Below are 15,191 nucleotides of genomic sequence, written 5' to 3' on the forward strand. Positions count from 1 at the left end.
GGTTGGTAATGTGAACTTTTCAGATTTTAGTCTTTCTGATAGGTGTATGGGTGGTATTGCATTGTTATAATTTGCATTTCCATGATAACATGCTGTGGAGCATCTTTTCATATGTTTGTTATTTGTACATCATCTTTGGTGAGTTGTCTGTTCATATCTTTTAGCCATTTTTTAGTTAGGCTGTTTGTTTTTGTCTTGCTGGGTTTCTTTCCTATATTTTGAATATAAGTTCTTTATCAGAGATGTATTTTGTAAAATTTTATCCCAGTCTGTAGTTTTTCTTTTCATTCTTGTAACAGCGTCTTCCGTAGAGCAGTTTTTAATTTGAATAAAGTCCAACTTACTAATTTTTTCTTTGCACAGATCATCATGTCTTTGCTGTTGTATCAAAAACCATAATCACCAAACCCAAAGTCACATATATTTAATCCTGTATTTTCTTCTAGTATTAGAATTGTATATTTTACATGTAGGCTTATGATCCACTTCGATTTAATTTCTGTGATAAGCATAAGATCTATGTTGAATTTGTTAGATGTTTTTCTTACTTGGTGTCTACTGAGCTTCTTGGATCTATGATTTGTGTCTGTCAGTGGTGTTGGGAAGTTCTCAACCATTCTTATTTCAACTGTTCTTTCTGCTCTGCTCTCCTCTCCCTTGTGGTGATTCAACTATATATGTGTTATACCTTTCAAAATCGTCCCACAATTTTTGGATATTCTGTGTTTCTTTTTTCTTTTTGCAATTCAGTTTTGGAAGTTTCTATTGACATATTATCCAGCTCACTGATTCCTTGCTTGGCTGTGTCCAGGCTCCTCATGAGGCCATCAAATGCTTTCTTTCTTTTTTCTTTTGAAACTTTAACATGTAGACAGAAAGGCTACATTTCACTACTTTGAATTTAACTTGCATTTTTGACAAAATATGTTCAGATTGCATACAGGCATTCTTTATTTCTGTTACACTGGTTTTGATTTCTAGTATTTCCTTGCAATTCTTTCTGAGAGTTTCTGTCTTTCTGCTGATGTTACCCAACTGCTTTTGCATGTTGTTTATTTTTCCTTTAGCACCTTTCACATATTTATCATGTTATTTTAAATTTCTTATATGGTAATTTCAACATTTGTATCACATCTAAGTCCTGTTCTGATGTTTGCTTTGTCTCTGCAGACTGTTTTTTCTAGTCTTTTAATTGCCTTGTAATTTTTCTGTCATAAACCAGAAATGTTCACGACATTATGAATTTAGATAAGTACCTTTTTAGTGTGCGAATACACGCAACAAGTAGTAGTTGGGCTTTATTTGATGCTTGCTTGCTATAGCTTTAACTGCCAGAGGCGTCAGGTTCTTCTAGTGTTCTTGTTTTTGTCTTCCCTCTTGATGTCTGTATTCCTTAATTGAGTACTCTTTCTCAGAGAATCTACGGCTTTTTGGACTTTTATTCACCGTAGTTATACTGGACCTCTGTTGGTGTGGTGGGAAGTGGGGATGGGGGGAAGTGTTCTGTAATCCTGTGTTACATGGTAGTGTTTTAGTAGGCCTGTGTGTCTGGGCTCTGACCTTCACAAGTGTTTCTCTAGTAATATAGTAGTGATACAGCTTTTCCCCGACTTAGGTAAGACAGAAAGGCTACAGGGTGCTGGAGTGGGATGAATGTCATTTCCCTAGCAGGGATAAGGCTCTGAGAAACCCTGGAGAGTAGAATTTTTTTGTGGAGAAGGTTCTGGGTGACCCATTTCCCAATGGTTACTTCTCCCCTTCTCTCGCTGGAGTCACAAGGAGCTCTTTCTTGCGTGTTTACCATGGGAACCTGGTGGAGTTTCTAGAGATAAAACCCATGAAATTGTAGAGGCCTCAACAAGACTGTGGCTCTCTGGGGGTTTCTCACTCTCATTCATTGCTGGTTCACACTCAGCAACCAGAGGTTCACTGAAATTACCATGTAAGCATTACCACAAGTTCGTAGCTCCAGTGGCTTCTGCTTTGAGTGAGCAGATCTTGGCTGTGCGCCGAATTCCATCTCTCCGGACTTCGGTGTGGTACTTACCCGGCGTCAGTCCCTCCTGAGTCCAATATATGTCATTGATTTTTCATTTCATTCATTTTTTTTCTGTTGTAAGTATGAGAGTGATTAATTCTAAGCTATTTACATGCCAGAGCTAAAAAATGATGGAGGTTTGAATGAGTCTTTGATTTATACTTACATTTTTGAGGAACTTGTACTTCCTTAATCTGAGGGTAAGTTGGCCAATTCTGGAAATTTCCCAGCCATTATTTCTTTAACCTTTCTTTTATAAAACTATTTTATACACATATTGAATCTTTTCATTGTGCCCTTCAAGTCTTTCAAGCATTCACATTCTCCTCTTTATCCTTCTGAGTTACATTGTAGGTCATTTTGTTGAGTCTGCTTCAGCTTACTAATGATCATTTCAGTTCTTTCAATTCATTGTTTAACCCACCCATTGAGCTTTTGTTTCAGTTACTAAACTTTTCGTTTTGCAAAGCTCTTACTTTTGTTTTCTTCCAAATCTGCATTTTTACGCCTAGAATATCTCATTCTTTTACTATGTTTTTGATTTCTTTAGTGCATTTAATCACGTTAAACATACTTATTCAATATTATCCCTCTGATATTGTTCTTCTCTGTATTTTTGGGAGCTTATTCCTCCTGACTTGGTTTTCTCTCTTTCACTCATGGAGAATTTTATACTTTATGTATTCTGTATTTTTGATCAGGAGGGTATAATCATTGTTGTGTTTTCTATGCAACAATTTTTTGTTATTATTATTTTCTTCCTTTTATCTTTTTTGTGGTTTGTTAATTTGTTTATTCTCATTGCATCTGTCTGGGACCTCAAGTTTTACTGACCTGGAACAACTTCTAAGCTAATTCCATGACTTGCAGAGTTCCTAGGCATTGTGGATTGGTTACATTTGAATTCTCCATCAGAAAGAAGGCCGATGCATTTTCAGGAAATAGAGTATACCCTGGTTCTCCACTTTCAGTCCAGAAAGACACAGACTAACTTGCTTCTTTTTTGGTCAGTGGTCTCTTCAAGATTTCCTGGACCATGCTGGTATAAGTAGATGGGGGATTTGGTTCAGCCCTCCACCTACGAAAGAGAATCTTTTCTATAGTCCCACTTAGGCATTGTTTTAAGCTCTCTGTGAATAACACTGGCCACTGGTCTCCACACTCCTGCACTCTGCTATGGTGTCAGCTCACGGACTTAAAATGTTCTTTTCAGTTTCCTCTTGAATGTTGTTGTTGTTTTCAAGGATTTCTTGTGCTTTCTTGTGAGCCAAAATCAATATTTAAAAAGACATTTGTTTGATTTTCTCCAGAATTTCCAGGTATTTATAGCAGGATGGTATTCACATTATAGAGTCTCCTGTTTGGCTAGAACCACGAGCAGGTCTCCCATGTATTATCCCAGCATACTTAAATTAGTTTCTCTGTGTTGTAGTCTCCATTTCAGCTCTAGCTGTGGCTTCTTTGTTTTGCTTCCATTTCCAGCCTCTTCTGTAATGGATGTAATCTCTTGGTGTGTTTGCTCTGCGAACGCTGTGATTATCTCTCACCATGATTATCTCGTGTCCTGCCTTCATGCCAGTAACTCGATTTTTTAGCTGTATCTGTTTTGTTCCTTTCTGTTTCTAATCTAACTATGTAATTTGTTTTGGTTCTCAGTTTATTCGTTTAGCTTTGCAATGTTCCTTTTATTCTGTTATTTTATTAGCTTATCTTTGAAATCATGCTTAATTTGATCCAAGGCTTATATAGTATAATATAAAGAACTCATGAGAAGCATGCCCTTCTTATTTGGGCTTTTCTTCCAGGCTACTTTGTATATTAGTTATGTGTGTGTGCCTTTCTTCTTTGTGCTTATTTTAAAATTTTTATTTATGTATATATTTAATCATTCATTCATTCATACTCATACTTCCTTCTTGTGGCTGTCATTCCCATTTGTTTTCATCTGGCTCATGCCTCAGTATTTTCTGTGATGTAATAGGGATGCATTATTTTTATGTTATACTTTCCTGATTCATGGCCTGATTTATTTTTATCTTTGTTCATTAAGCCAATTAGCCTATATTATTTGCAGAAGTATTAGAAACATCAAACAATAACAAAAAAAAGCAAGAACAATAAATGACTGCTTCTAAATCCTGCTCGTAACTTCCACTTATTTGTCTTAGCCCCTTCCCTTTCTATTGGCCTTTCGAACCCACCTTGCACCAGTTCCATACCAAGGACTCTGTTGGGGTCTCCTTATCTCTAACTCAGTTCTTTAGAGGACCCCAATTGTGATGAGATTTGTTGCAACTAGCTTTCTGACAATTCATGGAAAAAGCCTGATATTGAAGTTACATGAATTTTGGAACCAAGGCATCTGTGGGAGTCTGGCTGTGTGTATAGGTGTTTGCTCTTAGTCCAGAGAGATACAACTTGTAAACACTCAAGGAAATTCCTGAAAATTGATTCAGTTGGGATGATGGCTTAAACTTAAAGGGGGATTTATCCTTTCTGTTCAAGGATAGTTCAGATGAAGTTTGATTCCTGCTCCACTCAGTATGCCGGAAACCCAGCATCTCTCTTCCTCTTTCTCCTCTACTCACAATCTTCCTATGACTACCTGTTGTCAGCTCTGCTAATTCAAGATTGATTCCTTCTCTGTTAGGTTCTGCTCTCATGATCCACCTTCCAGACTTCATTCCCCAAGAGTTAGGTCCTTTGAGGGAGATAGGGGGCCCTTCCTCATGGAAAGAAAGAAACCCTTTCAGTTGAAGTGAAAAGTGCATGCTTGAACTCTTCCTCCCTCCCTGAGAAGGATGGGGGCTGCTCTGAGGATGGAAGTCCACCCAGCGAGAACCAAATGGACATCAGGTGGGGTGGGGCTCACCTCTCCCAGGCAAGCTCTTTTATTCCCGCACACACAGGCAGCTGAACACCTTGGTTTGCCTTGCTCCCCTCAATCTGGCATTGGGCAGTGGATTTCACAGGGGGAACAAAAGTCCGTGGTGTGCCTGGATCAAGGTCCTAAGCTGAAGAAAACGACCTGCCTCTGTTCGCCTGGCGTTTATTCTCCAGAAAGGACCCAGGCTGATCAGCCAGTTTCCCATCTTGCCATCGTGGGTCTTTCCTGGGATTATGTCTCAAGGAATTACACGCTGACCTGTTGGGAGGAAAAAAATATATATATCAATATACATGTGTTATACTGTGGTCTGATTTTTAAAATCCCTTAAGCCTTATACTTTGCATTGTTCCTGAAATCGGTGTTCTCGAACTGTGCAGGATTAACTTTGGTAGTTAAAAATAGAATCAAAGAGTTCAGAATCACTCTGCTGGGGGAGTTCTGGGCACAGAAGTTTTTCCAAGGACTGCAGTCTCTGCCTCAGTGGGTCTTTGGAGCAACGTCTCCAATCTCAGGGTCTTCAGAGTGCTGTGTTTTAAAACATAATGCATTTCCTCTATTTGTCAGGTTTCACGGTACTCAGAAATAAGCATGTATCTGTAAACAGTTCGGCTGTGATTAAGGAGCTCCAGAATCCTAGAAGTAGTGAAGTTCCATAGCTTAACCCTTTGCCAAGGTGGCTAGTTGGTGGATGAGGCCAGGATCCAAGGCTTGAAGGAAGTCAGGTTGCACACACTTTTTGAAAAGATTCTCATCTGCACATTGATGCATCGCAGAATAACCATGAACCCACTGGGAATATTAAATGCTGACCTCTAGACACATAATTCCTAAGCTTTAATTTCAGTGGGAACCAAACCAACCAGGTTTCAAAGATGAGCCAATAAAATAACAGAATAAAAGGAACATTGCAGAGCTAAATGAATAAACTGAGAACCAAAACAAATTATTACACAGTTAAATTAGAAACAGAAAACCAACCAGTAATTATGTTCCACCCCTAAAAATAGGCAGCTGCAGATAGCGAGGAGATATTGTCAGTTTGGGCCAATTCTCTTAGCCTTTTCAGTACCTTTCTATCAAAGGAACTTTTTTTCCAGTAATTTAACAGTGGAGAATTTTGCTATGTTTTAGGCACTTTTCTTCGTGCTACCTATTCAGTCCTTGCAACATGCTGGAGAGAGAGCAGTTAACAGCCTTCACCCTTGTTTTCACAAATAAGGGAACTGAGTCTCAGAAAAGTTCAGGTGATGGGACTACCCCAAGCCCACATGGCTAGTGAATAGCAGAGCTCAGAGCCTGTGATATCTGTATTTTTTACACTGTGTCCCCAACAAACAGACCCTGAGCAGTCCCAAAATGTGAGCAGAGGTAGAGCTGAGCTCTGTATCCCGAGAGGGCCAGGCCCTGTGGTACGAGGACCAGGATGGTCCTAGAAATGCCAAGCTCCCCTTCAGTGACTCTCAGACATCCAGGCCTCAGGACTCCTTTGCTGTCTTTAAGGTTATTGAGGATCCTCTAAGTTTTATTTATGTGATTATATCTATCAATATTTACCACATTGGAGATAAAGGCTAAGAAGCATTTTAAATCTCATTAATTCACTTAATATAATAAGGCCATTCCATAAATAGCATGATGTTAACATAAATAGCATTTTATGGAAAATGACCATATTTTCACCCAAGAAATCAGTGGGAAGGGTGGCGTTGCTTTTTATTTTGCAAATCTCCTTAATGCCTCATGTACTAGAAAACATCTGGACTCTCTGACCAGCTTCTGCATTCAGTCTGCTGCTGGTCCCTATGTGCCGTAGCCTCTGCAAAGCTCTATGGAAGACTCAAGGGAAAAGGGGAGTGAAAGAGAGAAATAACGTCTAACCATTATGAAAAAAGATTTGACTCACTCACTGGTCCTCTGAAAGCATCTCAGAAACCAAGGGGTTCCAAGACCATACTTTGAAAACTTCTGTCTTATACAATTACCAAAGGGAATTATTTTCCATGATCATAATCATAGTGTTTGCTGTTACAACAAGGAGGGCAGAATGACATCGTGGTCCAAAACACAAATGTTGAAAACTCAACTTTACGAAGCAGGTTAGGGGGTTGGATCTCAGTTTCTGTACTTAGCTGTGTGACCAAGGACCAGGAGCCTGTTCGTTTCATAATTGATATATTTATGCATTCCACTTCTCCTTTGATTATAAAGGTAATACATGCTCATAGCAAAGCATTCAAACAGAAAAGAGACATATAAAATTAAATTGGGGGGGGTCTCCCATAATCTCCATTATTAAATGAGAAAAATAATAATACTTTGCTGGATTATTGTCGTGAAGCCAAAATGAGTTGTTTGTGTGTGCATGTCATGTGACATTTGGAAATGCAAACTCTGTTTAAAGGCTAGCTTTGTTATTTTCAGGTATCACTGATACTTGATACCTGATATTTATTGATATCGTTTTGGTAAAGTACTTGGTCATCTTTTGTCCATTTTTCTATTGGATTACCTGCCCTTTTCTGATTGATTTTTAGGAGTTTTTCTTATTCTGGATAGGAGTCTTTTGTGAGACCTAGTATCTTGCTGACTCAGGAAAAACCTCAGTTTGTTATGCTGTAAAACTAAGAAAAAAAAATGGTGGGTGTAAAGATTAAATTAGATAAAAGAAGTCACCCCAGACTGGATTAAGAAAATGTGGCACATATACACCATGGAATACTATGCAGCCATAAAAAACGATGAGTTTGTGTCCTTTGTAGGGACATGGATGCAGCTGGAAACCATCATTCTTAGCAAACTATCACAAGAACAGAAAACCAAACACCACATGTTCTCACTCATAGATGGGAACTGAACAATGAGATCACTTGGACTCGGGAAGGGGAACATCACACACCGGGGCCTATCATGGGGGGGGGAGGGGGGAGGGATTGCACTGGGAGTTATACCTGATGTAAATGACGAGTTGATGGGTGCAGCACACCAACATGGCACAAGTATACATATGTAACAAACCTGCACGTTATGCACATGTACCCTAGAACTCAAAGTATAATAAAAAAAAAAAAAGTCACCCTTGTTATAAACTTTAGAGTGCTACACAAATATGAATTTATATTATCCAGCTCTTTTCTCTGCAAACAAGAATTTAGAAATGGTGGTGGTTAGGTCTATTATGTGTTTGCTTTTTTTTTTTTTTTTTTCTTAACGTCTACACAAAGGAAAAAAAATAATGTGATGGGAGCTCTGTAAAATCACGTTGAATGATGTTACTCAGTAATTCACAAAAGAATAATTGCTGCAGAAATGCAAGATAGCACATTACGCATTACCACGACAGTTGGATTCTGAACCATATACACGATTATTCAGAGAGATTGATTTTTAAAAAGCACAATCACTTAAAGTGTGCTCTCAACTGAAGTGCTCAGATTGGAAAAGAATGAGGAGAGTTAGGCATGTTGACTTGAGGGTGCCTTGCCACACCGGCCTTCTGGGATTATGTGGTGGGCTGAGGACCCTGCCTCCTCCTGTCTTCATCTGAGAGGGAGAAGGGAGTGTAGATCTTGCAGGAGAGCCATGTGTGTGAGTAGCCACGTGGTGACAGCCACTGGCACTGAGTGACATCGCACAGATTGCAGCGTGCTCCTCCTCTTCCCCCCTGCTGTAGCAGACAGGGCAGCTGTTTGCATCCCTATTTCGGAGGAGAGAACATTGAAATGCACAGAAGCCAATTGCCTGATGAGTCGGGAGCCCCAGGGTGTTTTGCCTGTGTGGACTCTGCTCCTCCATGCCCTCCTGCCCGGTTGGGGCCTGAGGATCTGGAATTGCTGAAGCCCACTTTCACAGTGCAATGGTCTGAATGTTTTTGTCTCCCACTAAATGCATATGTTGAGATCTGAATCCCCGAGGCGATGGTGTTAGGAGGTGATTAGTCCGTGAGGGTGCAGTCATGATGGATGGTCCCCTTATATACAAGGCCCCAGAGACCTCCCTCGCCCCTTCCACCGTGCGAGGACACAGTGAAAAGGTGGCTGCCTATGATCCGGGAAGCCAGCCCCCACCAGACACCAGGGTTCAGCCATAGTGGCAGGTTAATCATGGACTTCCGGCCTCCAGAACTGTGAGAAACAAACTTCTATGTTTTATAAGATACCCAGTGTATAATATTTTGTTATAAGCGTCCAAATGGAATAAAACACAGAGTGTGTGCTACTTAATTGCAGGCCCCTAGGTTCCTGTGGAATACTGTTCTTTGGGAGACTAAACCTGTGTATTTATTCACAGACCTCTGGGCCAGGATTGGATGTTTCTGTCCCCTCTCCTGCAGGAACCCCCTTGTTTGACCAGGGTGGCCTCCATCTTGGGAGGGAGTGACTGCTGTAGGCAGCTCTGCCTGCTGATTCATAGTTTCAGGCTCAAGTGCTGCATGGCAGGCTGGGGGCTCTGGCAGCAGTGGAGGACATTTGGGTGAAACAGAAGGAAACTTCCCTGCTGGGTGAGGAGCTAGATTTTGTCTCTAGGTAAATTCTGGGCAGTGGGAGTGGAGCCCCTGCACACCTGCCCTGAATGTCCTTCTGCTGGGGGCCAGAGGGCCATGTGGTAACTATAATCCCATCTGGGGACTTTCCACACTCAGAGGTGTGGCTACCATCCCCAGGTCTCCCAGTTCACCTGCAGCCTGCGTGGCCAAATGCAAACCCTGAGGCAAGGAAGTTGAGTGCAGAGCTGAAGTCCTCCTCCAGGTGCTCTGTGCGGAAGCCTGTCGGGAAGCAGGGGGCTGAGCTCAGCTTTAGTGCAGCAGGGTCGGGACAGGCTTGCCAGGGACCAAGGAAGGAAAAGGCTGTGGGGAGAGGGGAGGGGAGAGATGGACCCTGAACCTGCTTTTGGAGTAGCCCCTGGGGAGGGAGGGTTTTTCTTGCCAGCCGGTCAGGGTCTTGCAGGAGAAGACACAACATGTGCAGACCTATTGCTGCCAGAGTCCCACAGGACCCCTTTGAGAAAGGGGAAAGGGATCAGTCAGGAGCCATTTTGCAAATGAGGAGACTGAGGCCTGCAGCCGCTGCTTCTCATCTGTGGTCACAGACGTGGGGGCCTGGAGACAGTAAATGCCTGGAGAGAGCCTTGGCAAGCAGGGCTGGTCATGGGGACCAAGGGACAAAGGCTCAGGGCTGGGGTGCACATGGTGGGTGTGCGGAGATCCACATACTGTAGTATTGCAGGATTACAGGTTGTTAAATCAGAGGCTCAACCCCAGGACGCCACCCCTTGTCATTTTGGGTGAAGTCCATGTCCCTATCTTCCTCCTTGTAGGGACCCTGTTCCCTCCCTCTGTGACCCTTGTTACCATTTGTTGTTACAGGTTGTTATAAGTGTATCATTATTGTGTTGTATAATCCTACCTCATTCCCCGCCCCCACCAACACACACACACACACACACACACACACGCGCGCGCACAATTTTTATTCTAGGAGCTCAGGAGCAATATTAATTTCCACTGCACACGTCAGGCAAGCACAATGCTGGGGACAGGAGATGTTCCATAAATGTTGCATGAATGCCCTAGCCAGAACTTCCAACACTATGTTGAATAGGAGTGGTGAGAGAGGGCATCTAGGGCTAGGGCAATCAGGCAAGAGAAAGAAATCAAGGGGATTCAGTTAGGAAAAGAAGAAGTCAAATTGTCCCTGTTTGCAGACGACATGATTGTATATTTAGAAAACCCCATTGTCTCAGCCCAAAATCTCCTTAAGCTGATCAGCAACTTCAGCAAAGTCTCAGGATACAAAATTAATGTGCAAAAATCACAAGCATTCTTATACACCAGTGACAGTCAAACAGAGAGCCAAATCAGGAATGAACTTCCATTCACAATTGCTTCAAAGAGAATAAAATACCTAGGAATCCAACTTACAAGGGATGTAAAGGACCTCTTCAAGGAGAACTACAAACCACTGCTCAGTGAAATCAAAGAGGACACAAACAAATGGAAGAACATACCATGCTCATGGATAGGAAGAATCAATATCGTGAAAATGGCCATACTGCCCAAGGTAATTTATAGATTCAATGCCATCCCCATCAAGCTACCAATGACTTCTTCACAGAATTGGAAAAAACTGCTTTAAAGTTCATATGGAACCAAAAAAGAGCCCGCATCTCCAAGACAATCCTAAGTCAAAAGAACAAAGCTGGAGGCATCACGCTACCTGACTTCAAACTATACTACAAGGCTACAGTAACCAAGACAGCATGGTACTGGTACCAAAACGGAGATATAGACCAATGGAACAGAACAGAGTCCTCAGAAATAATACCACACATCTACAGCCATCTGATCTTTGACAAACCTGAGAGAAACAAGAAATGGGGAAAGGATTCCCTATTTAATAAATGGTGCTGGGAAAACTGGCTAGCCATAAGTAGAAAGCTGAAACTGGATCCTTTCCTTACTCCTTATACGAAAATTAATTCAAGATGGATTAGAGACTTAAATGTTAGACCTAATACCATAAAAATCCTAGAGGAAAACCTAGGTAGTACCATTCAGGACATAGGCATGGGCAAAGACTTCATGTCTAAAACACCAAAAGCAACGGCAGCAAAAGCCAAAATTGACAAATGGGATCTCATCAAACTAAAGAGCTTCTGCACAGCAAAAGAAACTACCATCAGAGTGAGCAGGCAACCTACAGAATGGGAGAAAATTTTTGCAATCTACTCATCTGACAAAGGGCTAATATCCAGAACCTACAAAGAACTCAAACAAATTTACAAGAAAAAAACAAACAACCCCATCCAAAAGTGGGAAAAGGATATGAACAGACATTTCTCAAAAGAAGACATTCATACAGCCAACAGACACATGAAAAAATGCTCATCATCACTGGCCATCAGAGAAATGCAAATCAAAACCACAATGAGATACCATCTCACACCAGTTAGAATGGCGATCATTAAAAAGTCAGGAAACAACAGGTGCTGGAGAAGATGTGGAGAAATAGGAACACTTTTACACTGTTGGTGGGATTGTAAACTAGTTCAACCATTATGGAAAACAGTATGGCGATTCCTCAAGAATCTAGAACTAGATGTACCATATGACCCAGCCATCCCATTACTGGGTATATACCCAAAGGATTATAAATTATGCTGCTATAAGGACACATGCACACGTATGTTTATTGCAGCACTATTCACAATAGCAAAGACTTGGAATCAACCCAAATGTCCATCAGTGACAGATTGGATTAAGAAAATGTGGCACATATACACCATGGAATACTATGCAGCCATAAAAAAGGATGAGTTTGTGTCCTTTGTAGGGACATGGATGCAGCTGGAAACCATCATTCTTAGCAAACTATCACAAGAACAGAAAACCAAACGCCGCATGTTCTCACTCGTAGGTGGGAACTGAACAATGAGATCACTTGGATTCAGGAAGGGGAACATCACACACCGGGGCCTATCATGGGGAGGGGGGAGGGGGGAGGGATTGCACTGGGAGTTATACCTGATGTAAATGACGAGTTGATGGGTGCAGCACACCAACATGGCACAAGTATACATATGTAGCAAACCTGCACGTTGTGCACATGTACCCTACAACTTGAAGTTTAATAATAATAAATAAATTTAAAAAAAAAAATGTTGCATGAATGAATGAATGAATGAAAACTTGGCTGGACCATGGCTTGTAGCAATGGCTTGTGCACTTCACTCAAGACTTTTGACTTGATCCTTTGGGCAGTGCAGTTGGAGGAGGGTGATCTGATCATATCGGTGGTCAGAAAGTGCGGTCTAAAGATGAGTAGAGGACAGCCTCTGTGTGTATGTGTGCCTGTGGTGTGCATAGGGGCAGCAGGCTGCACAGTGGGGATGGGAAGGAGGTGAGGGACCTTGTCACTGCAGACAGAGAGCCAAGAGACTCAGACCATGTGTGGCCCGTACAGGTGCTAGGAGGAGGGAGATTGTTCTGGGAGCATGGTTCCTCATGCCCTTCTCTCTCCCTCTTGAGTCTTTGTGGGGGGCTCACCTAATGGGCATCCCTGCATGCTCAGATGGTGGTGGCTGCTGCTTGTTGATTACAGTTTGAAAAGCTGTACTTGGTCCCAAGCTGCCACACACCGCTGAAATTCAGTGTTCCTCTAATGGGGTTTCTGTTAGAATGTTGGAAAGAAGAAAGCCTTTTAATTAGATTGGTAGTAATTGAGCTCCCAAACCACAGAAGCCTTTCTCTCAGCAGATGAAGACACAAATGCAATTAAAAGAAGGAAAGGCACCTCAATGGAACCCTTTCTAATTTTAAGTCCATTAAAAACAACAACTCCTTAATAAGTTGAGGTAACAGATATACATTCTGAAGAGTTTAACAACACTTCCCAATAATATTGGAGATTGAACTGGAACTGGAGTGCTCCAGCTACTTAAATGGATAGCTCTGTTGGGGATCATTTGCTCAGTGCAGAGTACAGAGACATGTTAGCTCTACAACTTTTCCCACCGAAAACTCCTGGCACATTTTATTAGGAAAATGGGATATATTTTTTCCTGTAACTGAATAAATGTTCAGCGTCTTGTGGCCATTGCCCCTGGCCTGGGGTCCCCTGACACATCATCCCATGTCCCTCCCCAGGCAGCCCTCTCCTCTCTGTGGGATTTGCCCCACCTGGCCCATCTCACCCTAGAGGTGCCCAACATGTGAGCGACTGGGCTGGGGCACTGATGCATCAGAGTGTCCCTGCCAACTGCTTACCTGCTCAACGCATTTTCATTTTAATGAGAGGCAGCACTTTTTTCATCTGCATCCCTGCCCACTGACACGCCCCAGCAGATGCCACGTTCTTTCTGCCTTTGGGTCTTTTTTTTTTTTTTTTTTTTTTTGGAAACTGCCCATCGGTGAACCAGGCTAAGTAGATTCTGTTGCAGGAGCTTGAGGTTTCAGCTCCTGTTCACATCTTCACAGGGGCATTAATTAATATTTTCTCTGGAGAGGGTGTCAACTGCTAATGCACAGAGCCCTTTGGGTTGGAGTTATTTCATACTGAATCACAACAGTCACAGTATAACTATCGTACAGAATTCACTCATTTGCCTCCCTTCACGTTGTTTTATGCTGAGCCATGTTGGGCTTGGTCAGCCATACTAAAATGCAAGTTGCCTTCCATTTGGAAAGGCCGGTCTTGACGGGTCTCTTCTCTATACGTCCTGTGCTGGAGCAAAGTCACAGCTGGTACACTATCCAAGCTCCCTGGTTAGCACGTAGGCTTAGCTGGAGGCAGAACTCAGGGAGGTGTTTTGGAAATGTAGGAAAATAGGCTCTGGAGTCCGAGAGATCCAAGTTTGAATGGCTGCTTCTAAAGTCACCTCATCTTTCTCACCTTTAGTTTACTCACCTAGGCAGGCTTTACCTTCAGGTGTATTTCAAAGCCTGATGTTCCCCCTAGAAGTTAGAGGATGAGAGAAAAGTCCAGATATGCAGGGACAAGTCAGAGTCACGGCCCACATTTCACCACCCACACAGGGTGCAGCAGCTCCACACAGGGCCGTGGCCCCTTTCCTGGGGGAGGGAGGCATAGCATATTTGTATTTGTTTAAAACTGTATATATTTTGGAAATAAACCTGACTTTAAAAACTTGGATTTTCACCTACTTTTATGGTTTTTTTTTTTAGTGTATGAATTATTTAAAAATACAAAGATAAATAGCTAAATCATTAGCAGGCATCATTTCTGGATGGTAAGGTTGCAGAGTTTTAATTTTCTTCTTTATACTTTTCCATCTTTTTAAAATGCTGTATAATAAATGTGTCTTACTTTGGAATAAATAGAAAAGCTTAACTCTGGGGAAATGCTGCTTGCATATATTGGAAGTGCTTGGTGCATTCTGATTTCCACACATAACGATCCCAACAGTCAGATCCCCACGTGAATAATTGTCTCATTCTTTCTTTTGTAAACCGTATCATATTTATGCTGCTGCTTTTTTTTTTTTTTTTTTTTTTTTTAAGGATGAGAAGAACCAAGTTTTAACCACCAACATTTGGCTGCAAATGGTAAGTTAAGAGAATGACAATCTCGCCCATGGGCCTGCAAGATCTTGCACCCAAGGTTTTTGTCCTGATGCCTGAGATGCTTGCTTCTAAGAGGTCCTGTTTAGGAAAAAAAAACATAACCGTGGCTGTCACACCAACTCCACACCTGCCAACAATGAATGTTGGGTGTATGACACTACAGTCTGCAGTGCTCAACACAGGCA

At 41.9% G+C, this 15,191-nt stretch overlaps 1 protein-coding gene across 2 annotated transcripts in view; it reads left to right on the forward strand.

Moving 5' to 3' along the window:
- The window catches only part of LOC103245932 (neuronal acetylcholine receptor subunit alpha-7), a 145,499-nt gene that overhangs the window by 58,340 nt on the left and 71,968 nt on the right, over positions 1-15,191 (forward strand). The window contains exon 3 of one of the 2 annotated variants that reach the window (XM_008017180.3): positions 14,944-14,988. The exons of the other annotated variant lie outside the window; for it this stretch is intronic. Within the exon in view, the coding sequence (XP_008015371.2) occupies positions 14,944-14,988 (45 nt within the window). The remainder of the gene's footprint in view (positions 1-14,943; positions 14,989-15,191) is intronic. 2 annotated transcript variants of the gene reach the window in all.

This window comes from Chlorocebus sabaeus, chromosome 26 (genome assembly GCF_047675955.1).
Source record: "Chlorocebus sabaeus isolate Y175 chromosome 26, mChlSab1.0.hap1, whole genome shotgun sequence".
Lineage (NCBI taxonomy): Eukaryota > Metazoa > Chordata > Mammalia > Primates > Cercopithecidae > Chlorocebus > Chlorocebus sabaeus.